Source organism: Myotis myotis, unplaced genomic scaffold, assembly GCF_014108235.1.
Source record: "Myotis myotis isolate mMyoMyo1 unplaced genomic scaffold, mMyoMyo1.p scaffold_m19_p_3, whole genome shotgun sequence".
Classification (NCBI taxonomy): Eukaryota; Metazoa; Chordata; class Mammalia; order Chiroptera; family Vespertilionidae; genus Myotis; species Myotis myotis.
The window spans coordinates 121849709-121876331 of record NW_023416335.1 but is presented as its reverse complement, the minus strand read 5'-3'; the positions used below and the strand labels follow the sequence as shown (position 1 = coordinate 121876331).

The 26623-nt window shown below is 45.7% G+C and overlaps 1 protein-coding gene across 14 annotated transcripts in view; it reads right to left on the bottom strand.

The window, feature by feature from the left end:
- TEAD4 (TEA domain transcription factor 4) overlaps positions 1 to 26623 on the bottom strand; it is a 90983-nt gene that overhangs the window by 60231 nt on the left and 4129 nt on the right. For 10 of the 14 annotated variants that reach the window (XM_036301697.1, XM_036301698.1, XM_036301703.1 and 7 more), the window contains one exon: positions 21562 to 21653. The exons of 1 other annotated variant lie outside the window; for it this stretch is intronic. In XM_036301697.1, coding sequence (XP_036157590.1) covers positions 21562 to 21604 — 43 coding nt within the window. In that variant the 5' untranslated portion in view covers positions 21605 to 21653. Of the gene's footprint in view, positions 1 to 20219; positions 20330 to 21561; positions 21659 to 26623 lie in introns of those variants that run through there. 3 more of the 14 variants (XM_036301699.1, XM_036301700.1, XM_036301696.1) reach the window with 3 other exon arrangements.

Sequence of the window (26623 nt, the reverse complement as noted above, 5' to 3'; positions counted from 1 at the left end):
CCCCGGCAGGGCCGGAGGATCGAACCTGCAACCCAGGTACATGCCTTTGCCTGGGAATCAAACCCTCAACCCTTCAGTGTATGAGTTAACACTCTAACCACTTACCCACACCAGCCAAGCCTGGCTGTTTTTTTTAAAGAAAGCTTTTGGCCCTGGTGGATTCTCACATGTTGGGGCTCTGGCAAGTTAACTTGCTGGTGTCTCCAGAAGCTGACAACACATCCCTGCCCTTGCCATCAGCATAAGACAAATTCAGTGACCTCGGCACCAACTGTCCAAGCTATAAGTTTCTAGACACAGTTCTTAGGGATTTGGGAAGGAGCAGGACATACTAGTAATCTGAAGGCAGTTTTTAGATTATGAATACCAGGTGGGTACCATTTACCTCCCATGACCCTCCCTGAGCCCCCAGCCACTGAGCACATCTGCAAAGGAGGGTCTCTCCGCATCACACAGATCACCCCTTTCTCCCACCCCTGTTAGCCATGAGGACCAGTGTAGCCCAGCAGCCCGAACCCAGGGGTAGGAGTCTGAAGACCTGAGTTCCAACCCACTTCCATCCAGGATCCTCACAGATAAGACCTTCCCAGAGCATCCCTCATGCTTGAAGTCTCTCACCCCCAACCCAGACATGTTAGCCCAGTGGTTCTCAACCTTTCTTTTTTTTTTTTAAATATATTTTATTGATTTTTTACAGAGAGGAAGGGAGAGGGATAGAGAGTTAGAAACATCAATGAGAGAGAAACATCAATTAGCTGCCTCTCGCACACCTCCTACTGGGGATGCACCCGCAACCAAGGTACATGCCCTTGACCGGAATTGAACCTGGGACCTTTCAGTTCGCAGGCCGAGGCTCTATCCACTGAGCCAAACCGGTTAGGGCCAGTGGTTCTCAACCTTTCTAATGCCGCAACCCTTTAATACAGTTCCTCATGTTGTGGTGACCCCCAAACATAAAATTATTTTCCTTGCTACTTCATAACTAATTTTGCTACTTTTAATGAATCGTAATGTAAATATCTGATATGCAGGATGTATTTTCATTGTTACAAATTGAACATAATTAAAGCATAGTGATGAATCACAAAAACAATATGTAATTATATATGTGTTTTCCGATGGTCTTAGGCGATCCCTGTGAAAGGGTCATTCGACCCCCAAAGGGGTCATGACCCACAGATTGAGAACCGCTGTGTTAGCCGAACATTTCTTCACAGAGAGGTGGGTATGAGGGTCAGTGTGGTCACCATCCAGTGAAGGAAAGGGAGGAGCACAATGTGTGTGTGTGTGTGGGGGGGGGGGGGGGAGTCGGTTACTGGGGGGCATACCTTGGGAGAGAGTAGAGGTTCCAAGGAACTTAGACTGCTGGCCCAGGCCTGAAGTTAGAAAGAGGTTAAACCATTGAAATTAAAACAGGAACCCCAGGGGAAACCTAACCCAATCCCTTCAGCTTGCAGATGAGGACACTAAGGCCCAGAAATGCCTAAAGACTTGCCCAAGGTTATATATAACAAGTCAACAGATCAGCTGGGTCTTGATCTCTGCCCTCACATCCCAGGCCTTTTAGCATAATTAAAGTTGGCTTTCTCTCTGTGGCTGTTAAAATCATTTTCCTCAAAGTGTGTCCAAGAGGGTCACCTGATCTGAAAAAAACTAGCTTATTCTCCACCTGAAATTCTTGTCTTGATGCTATCATGAACCCTGACCTCTTTTTCTATACCTTCCAAAACAAAGTTCTTAAAAGAGATGGAACTTAGAAATGACAAATATAACAAATACTTTTTTATTTATATTTTAACAACAGCCATTTTATTTATTTATTTTTTACTTTTAAAAATATATTTTTATTATTGATTTCACAAAGGAAGGGAGAGGGAGAGAGAGATAGAAACATCAATGATTATAGAGAATCAGTGATCAGCTGTCTCCTCTTTCACGTCCGCCCCAACCAGGGACCGAACCAGGGCATGTGCCCCAACCGGGAATTGAACTGTGACCTCTTGGTCCATCGGTTAATGCTCAACCACTGAGTCACACAAGCTGGGCAACAGTACACTTTTAAATACATGGCTAACTTCAGAAGAAAGTAAACCCCAGAAGCCCAAAATGAAAAAATGCTAAACTACAGAAATAAGCAGATGAGCTATTACTATAGTAGCTCTAGGAGGCAGGGCATGAAGCTAATCTTAGTACTAAGGCCACTGGGTTTAATGGTTACTCGGAGATGAGACCTTAGACCTGAGAGATACAGGGAGGTTGGAACTGGGAACTATACCTCAATCTTCACAGAAAAGATAGAATCCCAACAAAATATGACAGGGAAGGTTATCTTGGCCTGAGCTCTAGGTATAAAAAACAAAGGTCATGCCTAAGAATTTGTAACAAAAGGCCTACCAGTAAGCGGATTTGAGATTTAAATTTTATATCACTCAGGAACTCCTAGCCAATTCACAAAATAAATAGTGGTCTCAAGCTGAAAAATCTCTGAAAAGACAATTTTAACCCAGACTGGGGAGAATTACCAAAGGTAATGCTTTGCTAACGAGGGTCTCAAAATCCATAACTACAACATATAAGAAGAAATAATCTACCAGGATCAAAATTAGATCCCCAAGAACTACAGATAATTAAAATATCAGATTAAATATTATTCTATTAATTGTGTTTAAAATACTTATTGACTTAAAGAATTGGAAACATAAGAAAGAATTAGACACTATCAAAAAATGCAAAGTAGACTGGAAAAAGGACAAAATAAAACATTTAGAAATAAATATTTTAGTCACTAAAATTAAAAACTCAATGACTGAGATTAACAGCAAATTAGATACAGCTACAGAAAAAATTAACAACCTGAAAGATAGATCTGAGGACATTATTCAGAGATATATAATTTGTAAATGATTATAAAAAGCAAGGAGAATAAAAATGCAGTTCAACATGCCTCCAATTAGCATCCCAGAAAGAAAGACTATAGAAAATGAAGTAAAATAACATTTGAAATAATAATGATAGGAAATTGTCCATAATTAATGAAATACATGAATTCTCCAATCCAGGAACCATACTGAATCCTAACCAGAATTAATTCAAATAAAATAAAGACATATTACAGGTACACTTTAGAAAAACAAAAACAAAGAGTAGATCTTAAAATCATGCAGATTGAAAAAGGACAGAGTACCTACAAAGAAAGGTCTACTATATATATGTATTTAATATTTATTTATTTTAAGTTAATTGGGGTGACAGGGACTATTATATTGTGTACATTGATCATGAATGTCTCAACAGTACACTAGAAGACCCAAAACAACATTTCCAAATTGTTGAGAAAAAAATAACTGTCAACCTAGAATTTTTTCTTTTTATTAAATTTATTGGGGTGACGTTGGTAGTAACATTATATAAGTTTCACATGTACAATTCTATAATATATCAATTTCCTTCCATCATAATATATTTGACCCCCTTCCCCCTCTGGTAAATGCCATACTGTTGTCTGTGTCAATAGTTATTTTGTTTTGTTTTGTTTGTCAGTTGCTTTCTGTTTTATATCCCATGAGTGACATCATATGTCAACCTAGAATTAAAAACCCAACCAAAATATTGCTCAAATGTGAACATTCAAGGTTTTTTCAGATAAAGGGGGAGAGAATTTAGTACTAGCAAACCCTTACTGGAAAAACAAAAAACAGTAAAGGAGGTCTTTAAAAAAAAAAGAAATTGATATTAAAAAAGGCATTATACATGGAAGAGCGGTGAGCAAAGCAGCTGGTAAAAATAAGAGTGAATCTAAACAATATTAACTGTATAAAATAGTAACAACAATAATGACCACTAAGTCTGGCCATACAACACACACACACACACACACACACACACACACACACACTCACACACATGCACAGAAAAACCATGTTTCTAAACCATAAATTCAGAAGCTGCATTTGGTAAAATCTGATACAGTTCAAGACCCATCTGTAATAATAAAAGCATAATATGCTAATTAGGCTGGATGTCCTTCCTGACGACCTTCTGGACAAAGCCGAGGCTGCGAGGGAAGCCCAGGTCCTGGGTGCCAGAGGGAAACCTGTGTTGGCAGCCGGGGGAAGGAAGGCCTACTCTTGCACGAATTTCGTGCATTGGGCCTCTAGTTTACAATAAAATCTCTTAGCAAACTACTAGAAACAAAAGGAACTTCTTTAACTCACCAAAACATATCTTCACAAAATCTACTGTGATGTTATAGTTTATAATAAGAACTATATATTTGGTCTTTGTCCAGCTTTCTGGCAAAGAGCTCCCACAACACTTGGAATTTCCTAAGTGATGAAAGTGATGGAGGAGTCTTGCTATGTGAATGAGGTGACTTTTGGAAAGCACCTGTGGATGGGGGCTGGTCGTCAGGAGAACCAACCATGTGACTAGAGGGTTAGAACTTTCAGTGTCCCCTCACCCTCACCTCTGGAGAGGAGAGAGAAGCTAAAGGTTCACCAATTGCCTATGGCCAATGTATGGTCAAGGATTTAATCAATCATGCCTAGGTAATGAAGCCTCCATAAACCCCAAAAGGACAACCAATGGGAGGGCGCGGGCAGCAAGTGAGATGAAGCACTGAGGCTTCCTCCCCTTTGCCCTCCTCAGCCTGCTGGTGCTCACCTATGCGGAGGTCAAAAAAGAAAGACAATCAAATTATTAAAACTACTAAGAGGAAAAAACAACAACTTCTATGAGAATTCAGCAAGCAAACTCAATTACATTCTTTTATTTTTAATCCACACCGAAGGATATGTTTATTGATTTTAGAGAGAGGAAGGGGGGTAGAGAGAAAAACACTTATGTAAGAAACAATCAATTGGTTGCTTCTAGTTTGCAGGGACTGAACCCACAACCTAAGTATGTGCCCTGACTGGGAATTGAACCTGCAACTTTTTGATGCATGGGACGATGCTCCAACCCACTGAGCCACCTAGCCAGGGCTCAATTACATTCTTTTATAGTATACCAGAAATAAGGTATTGGACAATATAATATTTTAAAATATTCCATTTTGAAAGCAAAATCATAGCTTATCTAGTGCTAAATCTAAGAGCAGATGAGACCTTTATAGAGAAAATCGTAACTATTTGAAAGACAAAACACCTAAATAAATGAAGAGGAAATGGTATGTTCATGATTGGGAAAATGTAAAGATGTTCAATCTTTACAAATAAATCATAAATTCAATTCAGTTTTTATGAAAATCCCACAAGATTTCACAAAACTTAAGCTGGTTCTCAAAATATGTGGAAAACCCAAGCCCATTCTCCAGTTGTCTAACTCATTGTCTCCCCTCCATTCCCCTCCCCTCCCCTCCCCTCCCCTCCCCTCCCCTTTCCTTTCCTTGGCTTCACATTTGCCAGACCCATTCTATAAATATTTCATCAGGGTTCTGACCTCACCTCTTTGTTTTAAACCCTATACATACTCCATGGGAGATCACATGGCTTTACAACCCCACTACATGTTTTTGATTCCCAAATCTGTTATGCCTTTCCTGAGTTTAGGCCTTATTAGCAAATGCCTACCAGGCAGCTCAAATCAGACATCCCCAAAGTTCCTCAAACTCAACATGTCCAAAATCAAATTTGTAGCTTGTCATGAGTCCTGTTCCTCCTCCTCTCCCAGGCAATGACACCACCATCCATCCAGAGACCAAAAACTTAGGAGTGTACTTTGACTTTTTCTTCTTATCTCCCATAAACAATGACCACGACCTGTCTTTCTTTCTCCTAAATGTCTTATTGAACCCACTTCTCTTTCTATCTCAGAGTCTTAATCCAAAGCTTCCACCAATGCTTACCTAGATAACTATGTCCACTCCACCCAGTCTCTGTGATCTCTTCACTGCAGCTGGAATGATTTTTTCTCTCTCTTTTTTAAAAAAAGAAAGAAATGTTTTTATTGATTTTAGAGAGACGGGAAGGGAGAGGAAGAGAAACAAACTTTGATGTGCAGAGTAACATCCATTGGCTGCCTCCTACATGCCCCCCACTTAGGATGGAGTCCGAAACCTAGGCATGTGCCCTGACTGGGAAATGAACTGGCAACCCTTTGGTACATGGGACAATGCCCAATCAACTGAGCCACACTGGCCAGAGCTGGAATGATTTTTTTACAATACAAATCTGATCGTGTGATTTCCTCTACTGTTTAAAATCTTTCAATAGCTTCCCCATGATGTCAGATAAAATGATCTACTCCGTAATGGGACTTCAGAAAGCCCTCCCTCAACAGATTCCTGCTCTTCGGCCATACCTTCCATCCATCTGCAACGTGCTCTTGACTTCCTTCTTTGCACCCATCCCAACCTCCAAACTCAATTCTCTAAATGATACCCTCAACATGCTAAGCTCTTTCTCCACACCTGGAAGTGCTACCTGTAACTTTTCTCCCCATCCCCCTTCTTTCACCTGATTCAGGCCTGGCCAAAATGTCACTTCCTCTGGGGAAATGAGCCTGGATTATGCCCCCTCTTATGTGCTCCAACAGAGCCCTGTGCTTCTGGCATCCTAGCTGTCATCCCAAGAAAGATTGGTCTCCTTCACCACACTTCAGGCACCACAGGGAAAGGGATGGTTTTCTTTTTCCTAGTAAGTCCAAGCACATCGAACAATGCTAGAGAACAAAAGGATAAACAGATGAATGGATGTCTCCTAAGTGTTCTCTGTGAAATAATGATTTCTCTGTGGGGAGGAAGAACTGTTTGTTCTGTGTTTAGTGTCAGAAAATAAAAGAAAATCTCCATAAATGTCTGGACATCGGCATACCAGTGGGAGAGCTTGAGTTGCTGTAAATCCCGGGGGGATTTACTTTGGAGGCTTGTAAAATTAAAGTGTGATGTCTGGGAATCAAGAGACTGGTTTTGGTTGCAGTTCTACAAGCACTGTGTGACCATGATCAATCCCTCCATTTCTCTGAGCCTCAGTTTGCACATTTATAAAACTAAGATGAGGGTTTGCTCTCACTGTAATCAAGGGTTCCTTCTGTCCTAGCAGTGTCTGTGGCTCACACTCTCGCCCAGATCCTCTATGTCCTCAGGGAGCTTGTCTATCCGCTGCTGGACATATCCTGCAGACTTTCACCTGTGGCTTTGCTCAGAGAAGGCTGAGGAACTGATCTGCCATGGAGAGATGTTCCATATGATGGTCAATAAGATGATATGTTAACCTGTTTGGAGCCTGACACAGTCAGTACACAATTAGAGCTATACTGTCACCATCACCATCCTCACAATCATTACTAAGCTATAAGTAAATGCCTCAACTAGGAGATCTAAAGCCCTAAATGGACCTGATAGGTACGTATATCTTAAGCCCTAATACCCAATATTAACTGATGTTAATTAATTACTATTAACATCTAAAGCTTCACATGTCCTGGTTTTAGCCTAGATCTTCTGTTGGGATCTGACACTAAACAGATAGAGAGTCCAGACCAGGTGGAGCATGCTGTGGAGGCCAGAAAGTTAGGAGATCTGCGTGAGCCCCACTAAGAGCCAGAGGCTATGGTCTCCAGGCCTGTCCTTCACTCAAGCTGTGCTGGACCAGCAGATGAAATGAACATCCTGGGTTCCTGCAGAAGTTGAGCACAGGGCAGCCCAGCAGAACACCAGACCTGGGGAGAACCAGACTTGAGCCAGACGCTGCCCCATGAGGGAGGTTTCCTGAGGACCTGAACTCCGTGTCCCCAAGGTTGGGTCTGTCCCAGCAAAAGCAGGGCAGCGGGTCACCCAAGGCCCTGGGCCACGGGATTCATTACCGAAATGGAGTTGCTCCCAGCCCTGTGTGGCCTGCTCCCATCTCCTGGTCTAGACTCTCCCACTCTTATCGCCCACAGCCAGGCCTGGCAGCTAGCTAGTTCCCTCATTAGGCAAACCTCCCATATAGCCTCTGTCCCTCAGCTAGGAGAATGGGGGGTAAGCCAATATCAGTCCAGAAAAGGATCCTCACTCCTCTCCTCCTTCCCCAAGTGTTCCACAGTGACCCTTGGGGCCTGCCAGACAGAGCTGGAGAGGGGGCTGGGGTGGGGAACAGATGGCATCATTAAGCCCGGGCCATGTGCCATGACCAGAGGAATAAAAATAATCCCTGACTTGGCTCCCAGGGCCTGGCCACCACCCCACCCTGTTCTGCCCACTACCCCACCCAAAAGGCTACCAGAAGGCCACCCAATGCAAACTCCAGGCCCAAACAACACTCAGCTCCATCCTAGGGGCCACAGACGCTGGTTACTCAGGAATTTTCAGAAGATTCATGAACTTACAGGCTTTTATAACAATCTTTCTAGTAATGAGAACAACAATTTCCTCAAAACCCTTTTCAGGACAGGAAGAAAAAATGGAGAAATTGAGGCTCAATGATAGCAAATAATTTGCTTGAAGAAACTGGCGAAACCAGACCTCAGACCCTGAAGTCCTGTCCCCTGGTTGTGTCCTTAAGATAGCCACCTGCTGCTCTCAAAGCCCACTCCTCCTTCGGGAACCTTCCTCAGCCATGGTGATCTCTAGGCCCCACCTAACTCCCACCAGCCTCTAGAGCTTCCAACACTCAACTCAACACATGACACTGGTCTGAAAAAGTGACTGCACCTTGCTCACCTGTTTCCCCACTGGACTGTGAGCTCCTTGAGAACATAATCATTTCTCATTGATTAGCACCTCCCACCACTCCTGCCTCAGTGTTGAGAATTTAGGTAGTAGATGTCATCCTTAAGAAATTGATTCTTCCACTGATCCCCTTTCCTTGGTCAGGAACAAATCTACTATTAATTTCCTTTAATTACAATGTTTCTAACTCCTTGGGGATCAACACATATCCTCCTATATAATAAAAGCATAGGTATGCAAATTGTCCCCTCCACCAGGAGTTGGTCTGGGAGTTCAACCAGGGGGCGGGGCCGGCCGGAAGAAAGGGAGACTCCAGCCAGCAGCCAGCAGCCGCTAGGGACCCTACCAGTGCATGAATTTCATGCACTGAGCCTCTAGTAACATTATAACCTTTTCCCTATGCTCCCTCAACCCAAATTGGAAGTGATGGACAGTGAAACTCAGAAAGTTTGTAAGACTGGCCTAATGTCATCTAGAAAGTTAGAAAGAGACAATTAGGAGAGGGCCTGAGTCTCCCTCCCTATTATGAAGATAAAAATGGTTCTCTATGCTCCTCTTCTCCTCACTGATTCCAAGAGCTCTGGGATCTAGGGGAAAGATTCCAGCCACATCAGGATTCTCATGAACTGTGGGCTCTGAGATCCTGCCCACTGATACCTCAGCTTTCAGTCTGCTGCTTCTCTCCTGGGCCCTGTGAAAGAGCTACCTCCTTCACCTCAGTGGCTCCTATAACTGAGAAGCTGGATGGAAAAAGAGAAGTTGAAGTTTCCTTCCAGGAGACCCATTCTAATCTTCGAGATACATTTGTCCCAGAGGTATAAAGATGTAGAAGGCGGGGTGGTGGCTAAAGTAATTCAGAGTAGGAGCAGGCCCCTCTATCTCAATCCCAGACCAGGAATCCTCCTTCAGGATGGTGGACTTATCTAAAAGGCTTGGTTATCAAGGCCAGGAGTCATGTGTCTGAATCCTAGGTGCTTTGCCCAATCTAATATAGCTGTGGCTATGGAGCATCGACACCAAATGGAATGTGGGTCTTCCCCATCCAATTCATTTCAGAGCAGAGACCAAAACTGTTCCTCCCATTATTATTCTGACTATTCCCAATCGGACTAGACTCTGGAGATTGAGCCAACTGAAGCAGAAGTGCAAGCTCCCCAATTGTGGGGTGATCTCTGAGCTTTCACTGCCCTGAACTCATTTCTTAAGTAAGAACAAGAGGGGATATCAGGAACAGGAAACACCAGCCTTCTTCCAGACTCATTCCCAGTCCTCCTCCAGCCCCCTTGGTCTCCTCACCACCTCTTAAATCCGAGTTTAGTCGCACTGCTTTCCTGCTTAGGGTGAGCCTCTGTACTTATGTAATTCCTCACACCAGTCCATCAGTAAACATCTACTGAAGGTAGGGGAATAGGAAAATGCTAGTAGAAAGGTACAGACTTTCAGCTACAAGATGAGTAAGTTCTGAGAATGTAAGACATGGTACTACAGCTAATAACACTATATTGTATAACTGAAATTTGCTAAGAAAATAGAACTTGAATGTTCTCACCAAAACCAAAAAAAAATTATAAATATTATATATCTGAGGTGACAGATAGATTAATTAGATGAGGGTAATTCCTTTAATAATGTATACATCTATCAAATACTAGATAAACACTTTAAATATCTTATTATTTTATGTCAAGTACTAGAGGCCCAGTGCACAAAAATTTGTACACTCGGGGGTAGGGGGTCCCTCAGCCCGGCCTGTGCCCTCTCACAATCTGGGACCCCTTGGAGGATGTCCACCTGCTGGCTTAGGCCCGCTCACTGGGGGATCGGGCCCAAGCTGGCAGTCAGACATCCCTCTGGCAGCCCAGGAGCCCTCGGGGGATGTCCACTTGCCAGCGGGGAGCAGGTCTAAGCTGCTGTCGGACATCCTTAGCGCTGCTGAGGAGGCGGGAGAGGCTCCCACCACCACCGCTGTACTGGCAGCCGTCAGCCTGGCTGTGGCTGAGCAAAGCTCCCCCTTTGGGAGCGCACTGACCACCAGGGGGCAGCTCCTGCATTGAGCATCTGCCCCCTGGTGGTCAGTGTGTGTCATAGTGACCAGTCATTCCCAGTCGTTCTGCTGTTAGGGTCAGTTTGCATATTACCCTTTTATTATATAGGATAGAGGCCTGGTGCATGGGTGGGGGCTGGCTGGTTTGCCCTGAAGGGTGTCCCGGATCAGGGTGGGGGTCCCACTGGGGTGCCTGGACCGCCTGGGTGAGGGGCTAATGGCTGTTTGCAGGCTGGTCAAGCCCCCCCACCCCAAGTAGGGACCCTCACCCCATGGAGGTTTGGCCAGCCTGGGTGAGGGGCTGATAGCTGTTTTCAGGCTGGCCACACCCCCTTTAGGGTGGTGGGTCCCCACTGGGGTGCCTGGCCAGTCTGGGTGAGGGGCTGAGAGCTGTTTTCAGGCTGGCCAAGCCCCCCTGGCGACGGAAGCTCCCAGCCTGTCCTTTTTTTCTTCTGGGATTTATTTACCTTCTATAATTGAAACTTTGTAGCCTTGAGAGGAGCTCAGAGCCAGCCAGGGCGGGTGGGAGGGAAGCTTGTCTTCCTCTATTGCCAGGGGCAACCCACTCCTGCTCGCTCCAGCTCTGTGGCCATGGCCTGCTGAAAGCAGGTATCTGGGGTTTATTTGCCTTCTATAATTGAAACTTTGTTGCTCTGAGTGGAGCTCAGAGCCTGCCGCAGCAGCGGGAAGCTTGGCTTCCTCCATCATTGGGGCAACCAAGCCTCCTGCTTGCTCCAGCTCCATGGCTGCTGGCCGCCATCTTGGTTGGATTAATTTGCATATAGTTGCTCTGACTGGCTGGTGGGCGAGGCTTAAGGCGGAGGGAAGGTATGGTCAATTTGCATGTTTGTCTTTTATTAGTGTAGACACCCCAGTAAGCTGAAATTTTGCAAAGTAACAAAAAATTTTTTTTAAGAAAACCATCTCTTGAGTATCTATCTATTCCTAGACTAACCTCTGAAGAAATGGGTTCAGGCCCTTAGGGGCTTAGACCCAGGGATGAGGAACCTTTTTCTGCCAAAGGCCATTTGAATATTTTTAACATCATTCACAGGCCATACAAAATTATCAACTTAAAAATTAGCCTGCTTAAAGAAAATTAGCCTGCTACATTTGCTCAAACATTTAATTGACTCACCCCTAACGCCTTGGCAGAGCCACACCAAATGATTTCTTGGGCCTCATGCGGCCCACGGGCTGGACATTTCCCACCCCTGATTTAGATAGAGGGCGGAAGGCTGGTACAGGCACGCAAACACCTAAGTGCTCAAAGTGTGAGAGTCATCCGGTGGAAGCAGGTACCAGGCACACAGCTCCGCCAAGGCTTGCCTCTGCCCTGAAAGGTTCCCTGGCCCCACCCACAAAGGCCTCAGGACTGTAACACCTGCTGCCTCAACGCCTCATTAGGCCTCCTCAGGCATCTTCTGTCTTCCATTCCAAGTCACTGTATTTCTTGCCAAATATAGCCAGCGATGTCTTAGGACCAGGGAAAATGTGCATGCCCCAAGGTTCCTAGGAGATTGGCTGCTTTGCTGCAACTCAGGAGGCTGGGGAGGAAAGGGAAGGACAGGGACCTAGAGCCAGAGAGAAGAACCTGTCCTCAAGACAGAGCCGGGTCAGAGCACGGAGCCCACCTCCCCAACACAGTGATGCCCCCCCCCCCATCGCGCCTGGCCCCCCTGCAGGACAGACTGGGCTGCCTGACAATCACAGGAGGGAGGCCTGGCTATTGGGAGGTACCCAGGACACTGAGGGACACAAACATTCTGCTTATCAGAGAGAGAATAATTTTAATGTTAAAGCTAGTAGCTACCATTTCTGAAGGCCCACTCTGTGCCTGGCACTGGGCTAACATCTCCTCTAATCCTCCCAACATCACCTTGAGGTAATCAGTACCACCTCGTTTCAGATGACAAGACCAGAGCTCCTGGGGTGAAGGGCTGTGCCCGAGCCCCAAAGCTCTAAGTCAATGGTTCTTAACCTGTGGGTCGCGACCCCTTTGGGGTTGAACGACCCTTTCACAGGGGTCGCCTAAGACCATCGGAAAACACATATATAATTACATATTGTTTTTGTGATTAATCACTATGCTTTGATTATGTTCAATTTGTAACAATGAGAATACATCCTGCATATCAGATATTTACATTACAATTCATAACAGTAGCAAAATTACAGTTATGAAGTAGCAACGAACATAATTTTATGGTTGGGGGTCACCACAACATGAGGAACTGTATTAAAGGGTCGCGGCATTAGGAAGGTTGAGAACCACTGCTCTAAGTGGATGAGCTCAGCTCCTTCCCCAGCAAACGGTCTCTCACCCACCACAATGTTGCTCTGATGGCTTTGCCAATAGTTTTGTGGACAAACAGAGGGGAGTGGTCTGAGTCTACAGCATGTGGGACTTAAGTCAGATGTGAAGAGTAACAGGAAGGGGTACCAGACCCTGAATGAGGAGCAAATGGGAGCTAGATGCATTTCTCTCTGTGGATGTGAAAGTCTTCCTGACTTTTCTCAGCACAGACCCCACTGCCCCACAGCCTCTGGGGAAGGTCCCAGCTGGGAGGTGTGCAGTTTCCAAGGTTGGTGTAAATAAAGAAAAACCCCAGAGGAAACGTTGCCCTCCAACTTACAGGTGCCATGCCTTGCCAAAAGGCTCCACAGCTAGTTGAAACAGGGACTAGAACTAAACCTCAGCCCTGTACTTTGCTGCTACACAATTAAAACTCCCATGACCAGCATCTGGATGCCTCTCAATGAGGAGGAGAGAGTTGGTTCCTAGGATGGAGAGGAGCAGGTGACTGACATGCGTGGTTAAGCAGGTTCCCCAGCCAAAAAAAATTCCTCCCTGTTTATTTTCATGCCTCACACCTCACTATTAGCACATTAGCCCTTTGGGCCTTTCATTCATTCATTCAAAGCTGTATATGGAGCACCTACTATATGCCAGGCATTGGGTACCAAGTCACGTATGACATGGTCTGCCCTTAATGCCCTTCAAAGCTAGTGGGCAACAGGGGTTTAGGGTTTTCTGTGAAGATGTAAATACAGTCGACCCTTATCATTCACAGGATATTCAGAGTCCATATATGCAAATTCGCCTACTCACTAAAATGTGTAACCCCTAAATCAGGGGTCCTCAAACTACGGCCCGCGGGCCACATGCGGCCCGCTGAAAACATTTGTTTTTTTACTTCAAAATAAGATATGTGCAGTGTGCGTAGGAATTTGTTCATAGTTTTTTTTTTAAACTATAGTCCGGCCCTCCAACAGTCTGAGGGACAGTGAACTGGCCCCCTGTTTAAAAAGTTTGAGGACCCCTGCCCTAAATCAATACTTGCAGTGATTTCCTAATCATTTGCAGACGTGTATATGTGCTGAGCAACCGAAATATAAGTCACACACGTTCAGCTGAGTTTGGCTGAACAAGGCTGCACTCTGCCTTCTGGTCTCAGCTCACACACGGTAAACAAGTGTCCTTTTTGCAATCTACTTAATGCCATGTTTTTTGCACTTTTGTGTTTTTTGTTCTTGATTTTGCTGTTTACAATGGTCCGAAGTGTAGTGCTGAAGTGCTGTCCAGTGTACTAAATGCACGAAGGCTGTGATGTGCCTTATGGAGAAAATGCATGTGCTAGATAAGCTGTGTCCAGGCATGAGCCATGTGCTGCTGGTTGTGACTTCAAAAGTAATAAATCAAAATGTGTCTATATAATAAAAGCCTAAGCGACCGTTACAGTGAACACCCAGAACGACTGGTCATTATGATGTGCATTGACCACCTGGGGGCAGATGCTCAACGCAGCCAGAAGTCAGGCTCACAGCTGGAGAACGCAGCGGCGGTGGCGGCAGCCTCTCCTGCCTCCGCAACAGCACTAAGGAGCAGCGAGCCGAGCGGTAAGGAGCAGTGAACAAGGTGGGTGGTAAGGAGTGAGGGGTGCCAGACTGTGAAAGAGATGTCTGACTATCGGCTTATGCCCAATCCCCGGGAGGAGTGGGCCTAAGCCAGCAGGGGGACATCCCCCGAGGGGTCCTGGACTGCGAGAGGGTGCAGGCCGGGCTGAGGGGGGACCTCCCCCTCAGTGCACAAATTTTGTGTACTAGGCCTCTAGTCCTATATAATAAAGACCTAATATGCAAATGGTTGTCACACCCTCATGTGGGGGGATCTGAGGCCGGGCTGGGGAACCTGAGGTTGGGCCGGGGTACCTGAGGCTGTGTCCCCCCCCTGGTTGGGCTTGACGGAGGACCTGAGGCTGTGCTCCCCACCCTGCAGGGCTTGACGGGGGTGGGGCCGGTCGGGTCTGGGTCTCATGTGATTTCGAGGTGCGCTCAGGTGGGCGTGGACTTGACTTTTGGGTCCTGCAGCGCGCCCCAGGCTCTGACAGGAGGGAGATTTTAATACACATTTTACTAACTTTCTTTCATCTCTGACACTTCTATTATAGAGAAAGGGCAAATAGCAATATTAAAATAGTTCCTCTAATTAATTCCCTTTTAATGTGCATGGATTTTGTGCACTGGGCCACTAGTATTAAATAAAATGTCTTTGAACAGAGCGAGACATGTCTAAAGGCACCAAGATAGCCAAAAGGTGGAAACAACCCTTGCCCCTCAACAATGAATGGATAAACAAAATGTGGTACAGTATATCCATACAATGGAAAATAGGAGGCAAAGGAAAATGGCTGATTTACAGCTAGAAATGAAAAGAGATGAGACAGGAGAGTTCCCAGGTCAGAGGCAGGCAGTACCAAAGGATGAAGGAAGGAGAGGGCACGGAGGAGAAGAAAGCAGCCCAACAGAGAAAAGGGCTGGGCGGGGCTGGCTGGGCCATGTACTCAGCTGGAAAAAGCTGACCCCAGTGTGACTTTAGAAGGCTGGCCAGGGCTTGCTGGAGGCCAGGAAAAGGCCATTCTCAAAAAGTCACAAACCACACAAGCCTAGGTGTAACAATGCCTGAGTTCTCACCACCAGAGCACCCTTCCTTCACTCTGAGTGCTGCTTCCTCCTCTCCTAACAGGTGTAAAGCTCTGCGAGAAGCTGGGGGAAGCTCAGCAGGAGTCTGGTCCACTGTGAAGGAAGTTCAGCCCTGGTCGGTGGCTCAGGTGGCTGGAGCATTGTCCTGTACACCAAGTGGTTGCGGACTCAATCCCTGATTGGGCACGTACAGGAGATGGCTGATTGATGTTTCTTTCTTCCTGTCTGTCTGTCTGTCTCTCTCTCTCTCTCTCCCTTCCTCCATCCCTAAAAAATCAATAGAAACATATCCTCAGGTAAGGATTATTTTTTTAAAAAGAAGGTTCAAGGTAGACCCTGAATTAAAATCTGCCTCTTCCCAGTAACTTATTTAACCTCCCTAAAGCTTCTGTCACACAGGAGACCCGCCATGCAGAAAGATGAAGGGTTGAGTGAGGCACACAGGTAAATTACGTGCACACAGCGCTCGCACCACCCACTACCCCTCTCTAGCCTCTTAGCGTGAAGACATTTATCACATAATATTTCATGAGAGAATAGGAATGGGAAGGGGGTGAGAGAAAAGAAGGCAAAAAGAGGGCCCCACAGTCCTACCGGGTGTACGATGTGTTGGAACCACAGCCACAGAGAGCAGACCCGGGCAGGCCTGGCCTGGACAGGAGGGGCTGTGGGGCAGAGACTCAGGCCTGGGCTCAGATCCAGGCTGGGCCTCATGCTGCTCATGCTGGCCTGGTATCCAGTATCCCTGGGCAAGCTGCTCCACTCTGAGCCTGTGTCCTCCCAAATATAGTCCAGAGGTAATAATGTTACCTCCTCATGGAACTGTCTTTTTTTTTTTTAACTTTTTTGAGTTTTATTTATTTATTTATTTATTTATTTATTTATTTATTTATTTATTTATTTATAATCTTCACCCAAGGATATGCTTATTCTATTTATTTATTTATTTATTTATTTATTTATTTATTTATTTTTTAGAGAAAGAGAGAGAAACATTGATCAGTTGCCTCTCACAAGTGCCCTGATCCAGAATCAAACCTACAACACTCCAACCAACTAAGCTACCCTGCCAGGGCCTCATGAGACTGTCTAGACTAGAGACTCTAGAGGATTGAGTTCAATTATGCTCAGATACAGGCACAGAGGTGGCTCTCAGAAGGTCTCCTCAAACATCTGTGGTTATTGGAGGGATGGTGGAGGGAGCAAGAACCAATGTGAAGCAATGACCACTGGGAAGCAGTAGAGAAGAGAGGAACAGAAGGAATGAGGGTCAACAAGAAGAGAGATAAGTAAATAGGTGGAGAGGAAAGCAGGCCAGTGGGAGGTATCTCAACAGGGAGGGGCCATGGGTGGCTCAGAGATGAAAAGAAAAGGAGGGGAGATAAAATTCTTGAGTAGATAAAGGCCCTAAGCCCTTGGGGTAGCAGAGACTCTATCCATTCCCCAGCCCCACACCCAAAGGGCCAGTATTCTACCCATCACCTCTCCAGAAGCTGGGACCAGGAAAGCTGCCCCAGCCACTCCCTCTGAGCAGCCAGGGATGTGGGTGTCTGAGTGCCTAGCCCTAACACATCCAGGAAGTGGGTCACAGCACGTGGGTGTCCACAGACCTCCACGCTCACCCTACCCTGTGGCCTGCCCTGGAGCCACCAAAGGGGCTGATGAAGCTGTGATGAAACAAGCTTTTGGCCCCAGCACAGTGCCTGTCACAGCAGCCCCTCTGAATAGTCTGTGAAAGAAAGGCAAAACAGGCTCCAAGCTCAGCCTTGCCACAAATTCATGGTTCCTCTTGAGCCAGTCACTTCTCTTCTCTGGATCTCAGAGTCCCCACTTCAAAGAGAAATGGTGGGTAAGTAGAATATTCAGTGACAATATGATGAGCTATCAAGCCATGAAAAGACCTGGAGGAACCTTAAAGGCATATTGCTAAGTGAAAACCAATCTGAAAAGGGTACATATTGGATGACTGCAATCATATAACACTCTGGAAAAAAACAAACTGGAAACAGGGAAAAGACCCAGGGTTGCCAGGGAATTGAGGAAAAGGAGGAATGAACAGGTGGAGCAAAGGGGATCTGAGGGCAGGGAAGCTACTCTGCGTGATACTGTCAGGGCGGATACATGCCATTACACATTTGTTAACACCCACAGAATGAACAACACAAAGAGTGAACTCTGATGGACTTCAGTGTAAGGTGTTAATAATAAGAGCAAGTGGGGGAGAAGGGAAGGAACTATCTATACTTTCTGCTTAGTTTTTCTGTAAACCCAAAATTGCTCAAAAAAATAAAAGCTATTAATTTAAAAAACAAAACAAGCCCTAGCTGTTTGGGCTCAATGGATAGAGCATCAGCCTGTGGACTGAAGGGTCCCGGGTTTGATTCCAGTCAGGGGAACATGCCCAGATTGTGGCTCAATCCCCAGTGGGGGCCGTGCAGGAGGCAGCCGGTCAATGATTCTCATCATTGATGTTTCGATCTCACTCTCCCCCTCTTCCTTCCTCTCTAAAATCAATAAAAATATATTTTAAATAAATAAAAAACAAAGGTGGGGAGAGTAGGTCTTGCATGTTTTTTCTCCACAGGGCCTTTCCTCAGGATTCTAAAATAAAGCAAAATTTGAGAAAGTGCTTCACTTTAAGTAGGCCTGTCCTATGAAAATTCAGATCTCAAAATAGATAACTGAGCCTTTGCCTGACAGGACTTGTCACTGAATCCCGTCAAATGGCGATCCCTCTGGGAATTGACAGAACCAGGGCTCATACACACTCGCACAGCATGCCGCTCACCAAATGCTTGTTTCCCAGGCCTGGGGTGGATCTGCCTAATCAGCTGCTCACCCAAAAAGAGACAAGACCATGCCCCACCCTGCCAGGACCAGAGGTGCACCCACATCTGGCACCCGTGCAACACAAGGCACTTCAGGTGGGGGCTCTGAGTGCAGGCCTGCACAGGGAGGAGGCAGGCAGGGGCTCTGCGTGCTGGGGAGCAGCCCTCCAGTGCCCAGAGCATCAAGGGGCCTGGGAGCCCAATGGGCTCTGGGGCACCAGCATTAGCAGCTCCAGGAAAGCAGGGCTCCCTCTTCAGCTCTGCCCACACTCCACCTCTAGGCCTTAATCATCTCTGGAAAAGGTCTGTCCCAGGGAAGAATGAAGACTCCAGCATCTGGACAGTGCCACAGCTCCCAGGACACAGGAGTGGACAGGATGAACTGAGCATGAACAAGGGGTTAGAAGGAGCACCCATCCTACCCTTGGTCATTTTTCATAGAAATGTTCTTCCATCTCAGAGCCACTCTGCTCAGACAGAGATAGACATGAATTTTGAGATGCTCTAGAAGTTCCAATGGCCCAAAGCCCTCAGACCCTTGGCTGAGGTCACCATCACAGAGGACCCACCCTGACCCAGAAAATACAACCCACTGATTCTCTCTTGCACCAGCCACACTCCTACCCAGTGGCTTACCCCTGAAGGCCTGACAAATGCCCCACCTCCCATTCCAGAATGCATGGTCATTCAGTTTGGAAACAAGGCCATGTAAATGGCTGATACCCAGGCTGAGCACAAGCATTTGTTGTTCTATATGGGACCAGCCCAACCTGACCCAGCCAGCTATGGGGAATAGACCAGGCACAGCCAGCCAGAAAGGGAGATGCCCAGCAAACCATGCTCTATGGCAAGTGCTAAGCCAGGAACAGACTTAGCCAGGGCCTTCATGAAGGCCCTGTTCCTTCCTACCTTTTTCATAGGTCATTCTCTAGGAGTTTCCCCCACCCAGCCCGCTGCCTCATCCAAGTCCCACTTCACCCTTGAAGAAAGGTCAAGGCTCATGACACCAAACTCTAAACCTCGCTCTCAGAGTCCCTCACACACATCATCTTCTTTTGGAGATTTTTCTCCCTAAATGAGTTTTCTCCAAACATTTTTTTTTAATGTGTAAATCACACATCTGACTTACATGCAAAATATTAAAGTCAAAACACAGACAAAAGATTTGGATTGACACTTTACCAAAGATGTTACATGAATGGCAAACACCTGAAAAGATGTTCGACATCATTAGTCAGTAAAGAAATGCAAATTAAAACCACCATGAGATTTCACTACATACCCATTAGAATGGCAAAAACAAAAAGAAGCCTGATATACCAAGTGCTGTTGAAGATATGGAGCAAAGGAATGCTCATGCTTTGCTGATAGGAATGCAAAATGGCATACTTTGGGAACAGTTTGGTGTTTTCTTAAAACATTAAACACACACGTGCCATATGGAATACCACTTCCAAATATTCCCACTCCAAGAGAAATGAAGGCTTGTGTTCACACAAAAACCTGGACATGAATGTTGACAGTAGTTTTACTCATAATTGATAAAGGCTAGAAACAACCCAAAAGTCCTTTAATGGGTGAACGGATGAACACACTGGTGCATCCATCCACACAATGGAATACTACTCAGCAAAAGAAAGGAATGATATGCACAACTTGGATGGATCTCAAAACATTATGCTGAGTGAAAGATGCAGGCTCAAAAGCTACATACCATAGGAGTCCATCTGACATTCTTGAAAAGGCACAATTACAGGAGTGCAGAGTTGTCAGGGGATGGGCTTGGGGGAAGGGTCCTAGAGGGGCAGCACAGGAGGGCACCGTCTGAGGAGACAAAAGTTCTGCTTCTTGACTGTGGCGATGAATACCCAACTATATATATTTGTCTAAATCCACAGAACTGTGCACCACAGAGTAAATTTTGCCGTATGTAAATTTAAAATTACATTTTTAAAAAGTCCTCCTTATTCTGCCCAGAGGGCCCAGCTCCAATCTATCTCTTCCATAAAGACCAGTTATCTCCATGACTATAGCCCTGAAATCACTATTTTTTTCTGTCTTCCCAGATTTAGTCCTCTCTTCCTTCCTCTCTTTCTCTGTCCCTCTCTTGTTTATACACAGCGCAATCAAAACCCTACCCATCCCTGCCTAGCCAGCGTAGCTACCAGTAAGTGGTTGAGCATTGACCTATGAACCAGGAGTTCAAGGTTTGATTCCCAGTCAGGGCATGTGCCTGGGTTGTGGGCTCGATCCCCACTGTGGGGCGTGCAGGATGCAGCCAATCAATGATTCTCTCTCATCACTGATGTTCCTATCTCTCCCTTCCTCTCCATTCCTCTCTGTAATCAATAAAGAAAATTTTAAAAGCCACACAAAATGTTACTATAAATAAAAAAAGTTAAAAAAAAAACCTTACCCATCCAACAAAGCTTGCTCAAGTGCCTCCTCCTCTTGTGAAGTCTTCCCTGACTCCTCCCAGCTGCATCGGAATGAATCATCTTTACCAGGCACCCCCTTGTTTGTGCCTCTAATTAGCCCTTCTTTCATCTTACAGGCTGTCAGTGTTTGCTTTCAGTCTGTCTCTCCTGCTGTATCACAAGCTCGTTGAGGACAGGGACCAGGTCTTCCCTCCACATTCCCCCACTGCACCTGGCACAGTCTAGGCACACAGTGGGTGCTCTGAGACCACAGTGGATTGACTGAGGCCAGGTGCAAGCGGAGGAGGCTGATGCCAAGAGCATTGGGCTGGCAGTGCTGGGCTGGCAGTGCTCTGAGTGGTACTTTGCCCTATGTAAATTTAAAATTACATTTTAAAAAAGTCCTCCTTATTCTGCCCAGAGGGCCCAGCTCCAATCTACCCACTGGTAGCCACTGGTACTTCTCCTGCACAAGCAGCACAAATACTGCCTAAACCTTCAAATACTGTAAGTGACCTCTGCTCCCTTCCAACATGAGGCCATTCAACTTACGATGGAACATTTCTGAAGATGCTTTTGCTTCCTCCATGCCACCCAGCACCATTCCAAGCCCCAAGCAGAAAGATGTTGGGCGCGCACCTGTTGAAGGACTGGAGTCTCTCTTGTCATCAGGGTGTGTCATTTCTCACTTCCAGAAGGCCCTCTCCGCAGCAATAGCAGGTCAGGTCCATCTGCTCTGAGACAAGTCCATTATGTAGAACTCCCAGGCACAGGCACAGTGAACCGGCAACACCACAAGACCACTCTGTGACTGGGTTTTTCCAAGCACGTCCCCAGCCTCTCTTTATAAATTCTAGCTTGTCCAGGGCTTAAGGACCATCTATAAGCGATTTATTTGATAAAAACTTATACAGTGGTTAGTATTTGCCAGGCAAAAAAACTAAGCACTTTATAAACAATAACCGGTTTAATCTTCACATCAACCACATGAGGTTGGCTCTACTATTATCATGCCCATTTTGCAGAGGAGAAAATAAGGCACATTGCAGTCAGATAACTTGCTCCAAAACTATCCTGTCCAAACTTAGCCACTAGTTCCTCATGGCTACTGAGCACTTGAAAAGTGGCTAATTCAAATTGAGATGTGCTATTAAAGTGTAAAAGAATACATGCTAGATTTCTAACACTTTGTATGAAAGAAAAAGGTAAACTATCTCAATTGTTTTAAAGTATTGATTATATGTTTAAAAATATTTTAGGCATAGTAGTTTAATAAAACACATTATTAAAATTCATTTTACCACTTTCTTTACTTCTTAAATGTGGCCCCTAGATGACTTAAAATTATCTATCTGGCTTATGCCATATCTCTATTGGACAGCACAGGTCTGGAGTCTGAGCTCGTAGCCACCACGCCATGCTGGAGTCATCTTCCCCTGCCCCCGCCTCAGGGTGCAGCCTGTCCCTAACACCTGTTCATGCAGCTGGTACAAAGATGATGGGGAGCCAGGCAGTAACTCCCACATCTCCCCTTTCTGTCTCCTCTAACTGCCTGGACCCTGCCCCACCCCGCCCCCACATCTCTCAGCCTTGCCTCCATCAGGAATCCCAGAATGCCAAAGTGGGAAAATACCTCCCCCATTGCCTACTACAATCCCCACTTGCTGCATGTGGAGAAACTGAGGCCCAGAACCACATGGATGACCTAGATGTCATCTGGTCCAATTTCCCACCCAGTGCAGAGACCTCCAAAACATCCCTAACGAGTTCCAGGTAATGAAATTCTATGTAGTTCTAGGTGGTACTATGCAGTGAAACTGACTTAGAGCAGATGGAGCTGATGTACTACTCCTGCAAAGAGGGCCCGCCTTCTGGAAATGTGAAATGAACCCTGATGATGGGACGGGTCCAATCCTCATCTGCCCTCTGCTAAGACACTCACAATACCAGCAAGCTGCATGGTTAACAGGTCAGGGCGTATCCACCCTCCAAAAGCAGAGGTGACTCCCAAGGTGGCCCAAGCAGCACAGAACTTAGTGGACTAAGGTTTTCCTTGACACAAATCCCACCACACCGCTAGGCACACAGACTCGGTTTAAGGGGTGGTACGAAGACTCAGATCAACCTGGGTTCAAACTCCAACCCAAGCATTAATCTCTGTGTAACTTTTTTCCTCTTCTGTATAGTAAAGGTTAAAAAACAAAACAAACAAAAAACGAACCCTACCTCACAAAGATTAAAGGAGATGATGTAGGCAAAAATGTCTAGAATAACACCTGGTACCTAGTAGGCACTTCATAAATGTTCATTTCCCTTCCCCTTCCTTTGTCAAATGAAAGCCCAAATATGTTTTCACCACAAGAATTGATAGTTCCTATTCTATACTTTTATAATTGATGTTTTGAACTTAAATGCAGGATTTTACACTTAAATCTATTAGATTTTATCTTGAGGAAAGTATACGTGTTCACATTGCTAGATAGCAAGTAATTTTCAATGGCTAAAAGTCGAAAACAATTTTTGAAAGTGCAGTAGGGTACAGTTAAATAAATTAAGGGGCATTCTGCCTGGCCAAGTGTGGCTCGGTGGTTGAGCATTGACCCATGAACCAGGAAGTCACAGTTCGCTTCCCAGCCAGGGCACATGCCTGGGTTGTGGACTCGATCCCCAGTTGGGGGACGTACAGGAGGCAGCCAATCAGTGATTCTCTCTAATCCTTAATGTTTCTATCTCTCTCCCCCTCTCGCTTCATCTCTCTGAAAAAAAGAAACAGAGAATGCACTTAGTCTGTGCCAGGTTTGCGTTAAAAGATAAATTTTAAAAATTAAGGGGCATTCATATAACGTAATCTTATTCAGACCCTTACAATTATGGTTTTAAGTGATTTTTTTAAAAAATATATTTTATTGATTTTTTACAGAGAGGAAGGGAGAGGGATAGTTAGAAACATCGATAAGAGAGAAACAGCGATCAGCTGCCTCCTGCACATCTCCCACTGGGGATATGCCTGCAACCAAGGTACATGCCCTTGACCGGAATCGAACCTGGGACCCTTCAGTCCGCAGGCCGACGCTCTATCCACTGAGCCAAACCGGTTTCAGCAGTTTTAAGTGATTTTTATGACATGGGATATTGCTCACTATATAGTATTCAGTAGGAAGAAAGGAGTATAATTGCAATTATTTAAAATATATAGTTTACATGAACACAAAACGGGAGAGACCTATACCAAAATACTAACTGTGCTCATCCCTAAGTTGTGGTACTATGCACCATTTTGTTTCTCCTTTAACTTATAAAGGTTTTCTACAATGAGCATGTATGAGCTTTAACAGACAAAATGTTTTTTAATTTCATATTTCTGCATTCTAGTCAATTAAAATGACTCAGAATCCTGCTTGCTGCCTTAAACACCCACAGAATCTACAGAGGACAAGAGAAGACAGCTCTGAGACATATTGCTGGAGACCTCCCCACAGGGTGACGTGAGCTCCATTCAGTACCCAGGATAACCTTTCAACCAGGTACCAATCCATCGTACTGCTGTATCAGCCAGATCATACTTCTCTCAAACCCAAGAAAATCACTAGACTCAAAGTTCTTACTGAACATTCCTCCACCCAAACTATATTATTTTCCAAGACTTGATAGAGTGAACATGTGGTGGCTATTAGTTACCTCAACTTCATTTTGAAGTCCCCTTAGACTTTTTTTGTTCAAATATCTGACCTGGAATTTGGGGGACCAACAAGAAGCCTAACAGCCTGACACTTCCAGGATCCCCAGCTTGCTACATTGAAGAAATAAATGAGGGCGGCATTTGTTATTTGGCAACTCTTATCTCCGCCCAGACCCTGGAGTGATTCCGTGGTCACTCATACAGCTTCGCAGGACCCCAACCACAAGCCAGAAGGGAGTGGCAAGAAATATTCAAAGTGATGAATACCAAGAACCTACAACCAAGATTCCTTTATCCAGCAAAGCTATCATTCAGAACTGAAGGTCAGATAAAGGGCTTCACAGATAAGGAAAAGCTAAAGGAGTTCATCACCACCAAACCAGTATTATATGAAATGCTGAAAGGTATCCTTTAAGAAGAGGAAGAAGAAGAAAAAGGTAAAGATACAAATTATGAACAACAAATACACATCTATCAACAAGTGAATCTAAGACTCAAGTGAATAAATAATCTGATGAACAGAATGAACTGGTGATTATAATAGAATCCGGGGCATAGAAAGGGAGTGGACTGACTATTCTTGGGGGGGGAAAGGGTGTGGGAGATGCGGGAAGAGACTGGACAAAAATCGTGCACCTATGGATGAGGACAGTGGGTGGGGAGTGAGGGCGGAGGGTGGGGTGGGAACTGGGAGGAGGGGAGTTATGGGGGGGAAAAAGAGGAACAAATGTAATAATCTGAACAATAAAGATTTAATTAAAAAAAAAAAAAAGAGTCTGGCAACCAGAACTCAAAAAAAGCAAAAGCAACTCAGTGTGGTCTGATCCTCTTTCCTCCCACAGTCCTCCTTAACCTTCTCACAAAGTCTGTTCTACCCTCACAAAGATCAAGGCAAGATAAGAGACTGCCTCCCAGAACATTCCACCACCTGCCTCAAGCAGGAATCTCCCCCTGACTGTCTTGTGCCTTCTTGCTCTGCCTGTGCCTGAAAAAAAAAAAAAAAAAAAAGAGAAAGAAAAGAAATCCCTTTATGTTGTCCAGCTGATCCAGGCCTGTTGCTTCCCACCCAGAGCTCTGCCCACTGCACAAATTGCCTCCCCAGTCAACTATTACTCAAGGCTCAACGCCAAGATGGAGATCATCCAGGAAGAAACAAAAGTAGCCTTTAATCCGGTCAGAAAGATTCACGCAGACGTCTCAAGGGGCTTGAAGGGAAGGGGAAGACCTGGCTCTGGCAGGGGTGAGCCGGGCAGCAGCGGGGCTGTCAGGTATCGCACACAAAGCCTTTGTTAGTGAGACAGGGAGCAGAATGCTCCGCCAGATAATGGGCTCTAAGCAGCTCAGGTTTCACTGAGTCAACAGCCCCCTTCGGAGGAGAGGCCCACCCTATGTGTCATCAGCCCCTCCCCAGTGCCCTTTGCACTGATCCCAACACCCTGTCCTTCCTTTCGGCCGGATATGCAATCCCATCCCCCAGGAGGGTCACCCAGCCTTAGCACAGCTCCCATTTCCTGCCCCTGGTGACTCCTCTGAAGTCTATTGTTCCCATGAAGTTTGGGTCAAAGGAAGCTGCGTTCCCACCCATGGGGGCCCGCCTACCCTCAGCACCGCCAAGGAGCTGGCCCACACCACAGGGAGCCAGGCCCATCCTCTTGCCTTTCCGTGAGCCTGCCAGTTTTAAAGGCAGGAGAGGTGGGCACAGATCTTAGGGACTGGAGTTTTAGTGGGAAAGTTTCCAAAGATCCAGTCGCTACCAGCTGAAGGCTCCAGGACCATGTCACACAGGTGATTAGAATCTCCCCAACATCTAAATGGAAAACCCAAAAGTAAGGGAAGAACTGTCCTTTCAGAAGGGGTCAAGGCAAAGCTGGAATTAAAACACAGAAGTTGGTGCCCTGGCTGGTGTGCTCAGTGGTTGAAGCGTGGGCCCATTCAGGGTCACAAGTTCAATTCCTGGTCAAGGGCATGTACCTGGGTTACAGGTTCAATCCCTGGTCCCAATTCAGGGCTCGTGTGGATGGC